The following is a 10,328-nucleotide window of genomic DNA, read 5'->3' on the forward strand; positions in this document are numbered from 1 at the left end:
TAATATTGGGTAATTATATTTGCAGACTCAATTTAATAATTTTCATATATTAATTTATCCTATTCAGTATCTTCTAACCTTTCCCATTTTCTTACTCTTTAGTTATGCTCCACTAAATTAATTTCAGAAAAATATGGGTCCCAACAAAATTGAATCATCGACACTTTTTTTATTTATTATATTGATACCTCTCGAAATTCTTGCACCAATATCCATCATCTTAAAAACACCTGTAATATTTTAGTATTATATTTACCATATAACAAATAAATTTCATTAAAACAAGTCTTTCCTTTTTAATATAAAAATGCAAATATCATTACTTCATTTCATTCATTACTGATACTTATCATTCTCGTTGGATAATACTTTCTTTTGAAAATTTATATCTTTAATATTCTATAATTGTTGCTATTTTTGGTAACTGCCATTTGATTGATGTCGTTTATTCAGTTTTCGCTTAATACGAGTAAATTTAGTTATTAAAATGGTTTTAGAAATACCTCAAACTTTGAGACCAATTCAGATATATTTAAGATTAGCTGATGAACATCAAATCCGTGATCCTGTTATCGCATATTATTGTAATTATATAACATTTTTGTATATATTATAATCTTTTAATAAGGCCGCTTACATGCATTACAGGAAGGGATGAAAATAAACAAGAGTTCCAAAGAATGCTTATTATATTTAACCAATCTTATGGAAATTTTAGAGAAAGTATTTGTTATGTTAACCATCTTATATATTATCAATATCGATAGATAAAGAAAGAAAATAAAGGAAATGATACCTTTACTAGTGAGATTGTTGGACAAGCTTATGTTGAAGCCTATGCTTTAAAATTATTTGTATATGCAGATACTGAAGATAGGAATTCAAATTTTAATAAGTTTAATTTATAATTTGTAGCTTATTTTTTTAAAAAATTAGAAATGTGATTAAAGCCTTTTTCTCAGCCAGTATATTATTTGATGTTTTATCTTTGTTTGGGCCCATCACAGATGAAGTGATTTATAATCTATTTTTTGAAATTAAATTTTATAATTAGATAGAGCAACAAAGAAAATATGCAAAATGGAAAGCTGCTTACATTAATGATTGTATTAAAAAAGAGATACAACCAAAGCCAGGCCCCCAATCAGGTTAATGTATAAGCATCAAATTTAATTTTGTTTATTATCATAAAATGAAACTATTAACATTTAATCTATTTATATTATAATGCCAAACTTTAGCCTCTGAACCTATATCAGATGATTTGCCATTACCAATAGACTCAAGCAGCAAAAAAACATTAAACACTAATAATTTAATATCAAGAAAACCTGATTCATCAGATAATATTATTCATGGTGATAAGGATTTTAACAGTTCTGATAGTGATACACATGACAATCCCAATATAAAAAATTCTAACAATAATAAAACAACAATAAATTCTTCAACATTCATTGATCATGACAATATCCCCCAAATCTTCAATAACCCTCGACCTTCCATTCCAAATAACCTTCCTATTAGAAATAATATTCCAATTCAGGGTTATAGAACATCTCCTATGGATGGTAAGATCAAATTTTTACTTAGTTTATTGAAATGTATAAAGTTTTTATAAATATTGCATTAGATTCTAAAAAAATAATTAAATATATTTGATTGTTATAAATTGAATTTTAAAAATTTTTATAGCATTTATAAAATTTGTGTTTTTCACGTTATAATATTATAGGACTATGTCAATTCACAATTGTTGATCTAATATCTAAATTCATGCAAAAATTAATCATATATTATGATAGATAATAAAAATCAATTGTCCTATTTTTTTTTATATAAAAAATAGAGATGTTCATGATACTTAATAGATTGAAAGACAAAAGACCTAAATCAGACCAAAATTTAAAAAATTTAAATGAAAAAAATTAACTAAATTGTGCTAATAATTATTATTTTATTAAATTTAAAAAAATTTAGATTACTTAATTTATTTTGATTAATTCAATTTTTTGACCTAATGTATAAAATTGTAATATTCTAATCACAATGTAGTGAGGAAATTTTTTTTATTTAAAATATAAGACCTAAAATATTAAACTTAACATTTAAAAAAAATTTATTTTATATTTTTTTTCTTTACATTAATAAAAATAATTAGTTTATGCAATTAAAAATGACATTCTAATAATTATATATTAACAAATAAATAGGCATTATCCATGTCCTCAACATTGGTATAATTTAAGTATTAACTAGTTTTCTTAAATATAATAATGTTCTTTTCTAATAAGCCTGATGATGTAAATAATTACCTGACTGCTTCTGCTATCCATTATTCAAATTTTTTAAACTTTATTTATCATTTCATCTGAATACATAATTTTATTTAAATGTATAGAATTTTACCAAGATAGATAAAGAGATTGGATGATATAAAATTAGCCATGTTTCGTTGTCAGGATGGTTTTATTGGCTCTTATATTTGAAACATATTTTAGGTTTAGAAAATAGGATAAGAAGTGTGTTGGTGAATATTATATTGTTGATATACTTTTGGGTTACAAAAACAACCATATAATAATGAAATACTAAACTAATTTATATATAATTTTATCTTTTCATTTTATCAAATCACCATATAAACCTTTTTAAAATGATTAGGTTGCTTATTTGATTTGTATAATATTTAATAATAAACATTTACAACAATCTTCGAATTTGCTATATATATCAGAGACCTGTAGGGGTACCATTCATGGCCCTAACTGTGCTGGATTTTTTTAAAAAAAAGCCCATGTATATTTAATAAAATTAAAATATGGCCTAGCCTGTGTACTCAGGCTTAGGGCTGGGCTTGCAGTCTGATATATATTATATCTGTAAAAAAACATCATTTAATATAAAAATTAAAATTAAATTACCAAGAAAAGACTTTAAAAAATAAATTCTTACATTAACTTAATACAAATCATAATATTTAAAAAACGACGATATCATATTCCACATTATATTTTTGAATCTATATAATTCAATCCAATTTGCTTTAAATATTACAACATCCTTTCTTGTAAAGCCTAATCATAGTGGGAGGTATTAGTCTCTTGTTGGTTCATCAGGAACCTCGTTTTGTATGGTCATTAACGGTTCACTCATTATGGCGGGAGCTGGTCCTGTACTGTATTTATTGATGTGATTTCCCCTGCCCGGCAGCGTTTTGGTCATGGTAGGAGGTATGATACCCCTACTTTACTCCTATTTGTTCTTATTGAAGGCCCTCCTGGGCCGCTCCTAATATTGTTAATTATCTCCATATAGTTCGATCCTCCTTCCATCACCACGTTTAACACTTCTAGAAACGATCGACCTTATATTTCTCTTCTACTCTCATTTGATCTTACAAAACGAGGTTTCAAGACTAAAATATTAAATTATAAAAATTAATGTTAAAAAATTTTTTTTTAAAATTATCTCAAAAATAAAAATGGGATCAACTTAAAAATTAGTTAAAAGTAAAGATACAAAATCTCTAAAATTATTTCGCGTATAATTATTTGCATAAGAAAAAGATATGAAAACTCTCCTGATTCTTTTTGAATAACAATACTTCCATAATTATAAATTTGAATATCACTTTATTAGGGTTGTGCCGATTCACATATTTTCACCGATCTGATATTTTCCGATATTACTAAAAAAATCGATTTGATACCGATCCGATAGTTATATTGATTTTTATTGGGGCTGTGCCGAAACATATATTTTTCACCAATCCGATCTGATATTTTCCGATATTACTAAAAAAAATCGATTTGATATCGATCCGATAGTTATATTGATTTTTATTGGGGCTGTGCCGGAACACATAATTTTCACCAATCCGATCTGATATTTTCCGATATTACTAAAAAAATTGATTTGATACCGATCCGATAGTTATATTGATTTTTATTGGGGTTGTGCTGAAACACATATTTTTCACCAATCCGATCTGATATTTTTCGATATTAGTTCAAAACGATCTGATACCGATCCGATATTTATATTGATTTTCCCCCCTTTCAAATGTAATTAAGAAATCATTATTTTTTATTTCTACAATAATTAAAAAATGTTTACGGATATTGGTAGTATTAATGAATTTTTCATTATTCGTCCCTTTGAAATTAGAATTCCGCAGATAACGCATTTTGCAAAATTATCTTTGTCTTTTGTAAAATATTTCCATAATTCAGATACCATAGTTAAAAAAAAATTCTTTTATTTAAAGTATAAATAATAAAATTGGCGTTATTATTAAAAAGATTTAACCCTTCAATACTCTGGTGGGGTGTAGGAAACCCCAGGCATGCTGGAAATGATATTGCATAAAAACGGTTAATTATCATGATCTGAATTCTTCAGTAGCTTCATCAAATATATCTTAGAATCTATATTCCAAATTTCACATATTTTGGTTGAGTAGTTTTTAACATATAAGCATTTTGTGACTGCTTGGGGTTTGTGAGACCCCACCGGAGTAAATTCGTAATTTTTTTTAAAATTTTTTTTTAAAACTTTTATAATTATAAATATATACCACTATATTATAAAATTTATTAAAACGAAATTTGAATATAACATATTTTGAATGAGATATATGAAATAGAAAACACAAATATTTTTTCTCGTGGAGTTATTTTATGTTTATTTTCTCCAATAAACTCATTTTTTAAATTATTTCTATCATCTACTATGATTTTTGCAGGTTCTGAAAGTAAATATAAAATATATAAATGTAATATTTTTTTTGAGGTGATTTGGATAATATAATTAATAGTGAGGATGAAGATTTTATGTATGATAGTGATCATGATACACAATCTGAATTAGATGAAGAAGAAGATATATTAGCTGAAACAGATAATAAGCTTAAGTATTATTTAGGTAAATATAAAATCATTTATCATAGTATATTTCTCTTTAAAATTAGCTAAAAATAAGGTTACTCAATTGAAAAAGGATTTTCCCAATCAGAGAATAAGAACTCGTCAGCAAAATATAGTTATTGATCAGCCAGGAGTAAAAGAATATGGGAAATTAGCTGACACTCCAGAAAAATGTTTTGACTTGTTCATAACACCCCTTTAGTCATATTATAAAAAGTTATGATTTCAGGTTTTTGTTGGTTATTATTATCAATATTTTTATTATGATGGAATGTTGATAGCATTATCATTTTTTCTTTTTTTTGGAACATATGATAATAATGTTATGTTTTCCTGAAATCCAAATATACTATTATAGATTTCCCTCCCCTTTGTTAATATAAAATCATTAGGAATTTGTGGTTTATTCTTCCTTAATGTGCCCACTAATGTTAATTTGTGTGTATGTAGTAAACTTAATGCAATATCATAACTTGTAAACCAATTATCCATGGTTACATTGCGACCTGAACCAGATATTGGAAGAATTAATCTATTGACTACATCTGTTGGTTTATTACTTATTTGATATTGTCCCTCTGGTTGATTTCCAGTATATATTTCAAGATTTAGAGTATAATATGTTTTGGCATCCACCAAGGAGTATAGTTTTATGCCATATTTGGATGGTTTGTTTGGCATGTATTGTCTAAATGGGCATTTACCACGTTGCTTTGTCTACCACCTTTCTCTCTTCTCTTGTTAGTATGTCATCAAATCTCATTGCATGAATTAGAAATCTGAATCTTTTAAGAGGCATTGTTACTCTAAATATATCAATTCCAAACCCATCAGATTTCCATAAATCAGACATATTTTGATGGTTAGATTTAAAAATTCCAGCTAGATAAAAAATTCCCAATAATGCTTTGAATTCAGTTATATCAACTTCTTTTGTAGAACTTTAATATTGATTATAATTTTGACTTACAATTTTATTTTTTTGGTTGGTATGATAAATTATCTCTTCAATCATTTTTGGTGTTATGAACAAGTCAAAACATTTTTCTGGAGTGTCAGCTAATTTCCCATATTCTTTTACTCCTGGCTGATCAATAACTATATTTTGCTGACGAGTTCTTATTCTCTGATTTGGTAAAATCCTTTTTCCATTGAGTAACCTTATTTTTAGCTAATTTTAAAGAGAAATATACTATGATAAATGATTTTATATTTACCTAAATAATACTTAAGCTTATTATCTGTTTCAGCTAATATATCTTCTTCATCTAATTCAAATTGTGTATCATGATCACTATCATACATAAAATCTTCATCCTCACTATTAATTATATCATCCAAATCACCTCAAAAAAAATATTACATTTATATATTTTATATTTACTTTCAGAATCTGCAAAAATCATAGTAGATGATAGAAATAATTTAAAAAATGAGTTTGTTGGAGAAAATAAACATAAAATAACTCCACCAGAAAAAATATTTGTGTTTTAAATTTCATATATCTCATTCAAAATATGTTATATTCAAATTTCGTTTTAATAAATTTTATAATATAGTGGTATATATTTATAATTATAAAAGTTTTAAAAAAAAAATTAAAAAAAAAATTACGAATTTACTCTGGTGGGGTCTCACAAACCCCAAGCAGTCACAAAATGCTTATATGTTAAAAACTACTCAACCAAAATATGTGAAATTTGGAATATAGATTCTAAGATATATTTGATGAAGCTACTGAAGAATCCAGATCATGATAATTAACCGTTTTTATGCAATATCATTTACAGCATGCCTGGGGTTTCCTACACCCCACCAGAGTATTGAAGGGTTAACCATTTTTTATACACTTTTAAACATAACAACCATAAATTCCCATATTATATATACTGCAAACACAAACAAAACAATTACTAGAAGTAGTTTTCTTAAAAAATTATCTATGGAACTTATTACTCCCCATTTGGAAATAAGAAAAAATTGCCTCAGGTTGCCGCGAATTCTAAAAAAATCTATTTACAATATATTAGGCAAACAACAAAGTGAAAATATTAAGCCTTCAATAGGAAGGTGTGGTGTGTGTCCTAGAAAAAAGGATAAAAAAACTAAATATTTTTGTCAAATATGCAAAATAAATTTATGTTTAGAACACAATTAATATTTTATGTAACAAATGTTTTGATTGTCAAATTTAACATATTTCAATGTTCAATATTTTTTTTATATTTGAATATATCAGTGTAATTTTTTTTTAATATTGAAGAATAGAGATCCATGTTATGAATTATCAGGATTATATGATGGATAAGTTATTTTTTTAATTTTTAATTTCCAATTTAAAAAAAGTAAGCTTTTTTTAGAAAATTTTGGCACAAATTATAATTATCCTCACCATCTTTAATCTAAACTTAAGAAATAAAAATAAATAAATATTTTATCAAGTTTAAGGTTAGTTCTATCTTATATTCAAATATTAAATCAAAATAATGAATATAACTGGACATATATACATTTGAAATTGGGATCTATTAAACCCCACATGAGTACTAACGTCATTTTTTTCACCGGAGTATTGAAGGGTTAAAATAAAAAAACTTTGGGTGTTCCTTTCTATTTTTATAAAAAAACTTTTAAAATACTATAAATCTATTTAAATAAATAAATAAAATTTAAGGAGTGTTGTGCATTTGCTATTTAGAAAATATTATTAATGTAAAATAAATATACATAAAATAAAAAAGAAAAGTAAAAAGATCATATCGGGTTTTTACAGATATCGGCCCGATCCGATATTTTTAGAAAAAGCTAAATATCTGTGCCGATTTGATCCGATATTTAATATCGACACAGCCGTAATTTTTATTTATCATCTATCTTTGTATCAATTTCATAAAAATATCAATATTTTCTATTTTAAAAAAATTTAACTGATTTTCACTAATGATTAAGTGTATATTTTTTCTATTCTCCAAAAGTAATAATCTCATTTATAATATGCAATGTTTATTGGATGAATGTAGTGATGTTAAACAGCTCCATTTAGCCGATTTTTAAAAAGGGCTAAATCAAGATTTCCGCAAAATATTATTACCTTAACCTCAAAATTTTGCCAATAGAAGTCCAAACCTTTCTACTATCTGAGTGCAAAATCAATAAGCTTTCCTGCTAAACTGCTCGATTTTAGCCGATTTTTAAAAACGGCTAACTCAATATTTTGGCCAGAAAAATATTGTTCAAGCCTCGAGATCTCGTTAATAGATGTTCACAATAAAGCTTGTGTAATATTTTTCTGGATAATATATTTAATTCACCGTTTTTAAGTATTTAAAAATCGGTTCAAAATGAGCCGTTTAACAACATTAAGCTTGAGTAATTTATTTTTGGCCAAAATCTTACGTTTTTAAAATTGACGAAATCGAGCCGTTTAACAACACTAGCTGAATGTGACTCGTTAGATATTTTAAAATACTTTTCTTGTTGCAGAGAATATAACAAAAAATAGTGTAAAATTTTTAACTATTTTTTTTTTAACTTTTAACAAATAAATTGTATTTTAGTTCTTTTCGTTTCATTAATTTATTATTATGAAATTATTTATAAAAAAAAATATAATTATATATATGTCGTAATTTTTAAAGGGATCATGACATATCCGGGATCTTCACGGGATTTAAAGGGATAACTAAAAAATTAGGGTTGAAAATTAAGGAATGATAATACGATTATCACGTTTTAATCGTGATAAAGAGGAATCTTATTTTAAAAGCGTTTTCCACGAGTTTCGTTTTTTAATTTTGTTTTTTTTGGCCTTTTTGATATAAGATATGTCTAGTATAGGGTATCATTCGATAGCTAATCAAAAGATTTATTCAACTGGAGGTCAATCTCTGCCCCAGTGATAATACCGTAAAGTTCTTTATCCTTTAAAAAATTGAAATTTTAAAGGGATCCCTTTAAATCCCGTTAAGATCCCGGATCGTCATGATCCCTTTAAAAATTACGACAATGCAATCATAAAATAATCAAAAACAATATATAAAAAAAATATCAGATCGGTTTTTTAAAAATATGGCCCGATCCTATATTTTTGAAAATGCTAAATAGCGGTAACGATCCGATCCTATAATATCGGCATACCCTTATAAGGCAAAAATGTAAATTATCTTCGATTATCACAACAATTCCTATATCACTCCTCACTATTGGTATTAGCTAATACTTTCAATTTTAACCAATAAGCGTAGCCACATAAATTTAATTTTTTTTGCCTTCAATTAAGCCATGAATTGATTTTTTTTATAAAGTTGATCTACAATTTTTATATATATTTTTTTGATTATTTTATTTTTTACAAATTTCACAACATAAAAATAAAAATAAAGTGTTTCTAGTAAAATTACTAAAAAAAAATAAGGAAAAGATTATAATATCGTTCTTCTAAATTATATTTACATTTGAAAACTAAATCTAAATTATATATTATATTAAGAACATTCTGGCATAGATCCTTTAGAATGCGCTAATGCTGAAAAATTATGCAAGTTTGCTTATAGTGCCCTACAATATCAAGATATCCCAACTGCCATAACCAATTTACAACAATGTCTAAGTATTCTCCTCAAGTTTCAAAATAAGCAGTAATAATATGGTAATGGCGGATATAGATGAGATTATATAGATTAATAGATATACGAATTTACATTATGAATATTTTGATGCGCAATAATTGTATTTATTTAAAATAAATATATGCCAGTTATTCTTTCCCATATTGCGTGTGCATTATATAAAATTAATTTTTCCGTTGATTAGTTTAGGCATAATGTAAGATCCCACATGCTGTAGAGACCCAAGTGTTCATTTTGTTTTTTTTATATCACGTTTTTTTTATTTATATTAAATATATAATAAAATAAAGAATCTGGAAAATAACTTCTGAGGCTTTTGGTATGAAAATCTTTTTCCTGTGAAATATATGCATTAGTGATCTGCATCGGGCCTAATTTTTCAAGCCCGGCCCGGCCCGAAATTTTTTAAAAAAGTTTTGCCGGCCCGGCCCGAACCCGAAATTTTTTTAAAAAGTTTTGCCAGCCCGAACCCGAAATTTATTTTAAAAAAATTTACCGGCCAGGCCCGAATTTATTTAAATATTGAAATTAATTTTTATAATTACTTAAAATTATATAGCGTTTAGTTTCAATAAATTAAATCAAAATTTTTTATTTTACATAAAAAATTCAATATAAAATTGATAAATTTAGATATATTTAATAAAATTTCCAAGATCCGACCCAACCCGGCCCAAAATTTTTTTAAAAATATTAGGCCCGGCCCGAACCCTATTATTTTAAATAGAATTAGGCCCGAGAACGGCCCTAAATCCGTTCGGGTCGGGTACGG

The 10,328-nt window shown here is 26.0% G+C and overlaps 1 protein-coding gene across 1 annotated transcript; it reads left to right on the plus strand.

Moving 5' to 3' along the window:
- The first annotated feature begins 465 nt into the window (after window positions 1-465).
- On the plus strand, window positions 466-9,800 carry LOC135931952 (vacuolar protein sorting-associated protein VTA1 homolog). Its single transcript, XM_065469272.1, has 7 exons — window positions 466-584; window positions 629-723; window positions 768-895; window positions 937-1,012; window positions 1,055-1,148; window positions 1,242-1,571; window positions 9,418-9,800. Exons 1-7 carry the CDS (start codon window positions 488-490, stop codon window positions 9,567-9,569), a joined length of 972 nt encoding a protein of 323 aa, XP_065325344.1. The 5' UTR covers window positions 466-487; the 3' UTR covers window positions 9,570-9,800.
- The last annotated feature ends 528 nt before the right edge of the window (window positions 9,801-10,328 follow it).

The sequence above is a fragment of the Gordionus sp. m RMFG-2023 genome, chromosome 1 (assembly GCF_954871325.1).
Source record: "Gordionus sp. m RMFG-2023 chromosome 1, tfGorSpeb1-WG-v2, whole genome shotgun sequence".
Lineage (NCBI taxonomy): Eukaryota > Metazoa > Nematomorpha > Gordioida > Chordodea > Parachordodidae > Gordionus > Gordionus sp. m RMFG-2023.

Excerpts from the sequence above, each read along its gene's own strand:
- LOC135931952 (XM_065469272.1), top strand. The coding sequence starts at position 488 with ATGGTTTTAGAAATACCTCAAACTTTGAGACCAATTCAGATATATTTA. Across the intron at positions 1,013-1,054 it reads TTGGGCCCATCACAGATGAA|ATAGAGCAACAAAGAAAATA; the intron begins GTGATTTATAAT and ends TTTTATAATTAG. Across the intron at positions 1,572-9,417 it reads TAGAACATCTCCTATGGATG|AACATTCTGGCATAGATCCT; the intron begins GTAAGATCAAAT and ends TATTATATTAAG.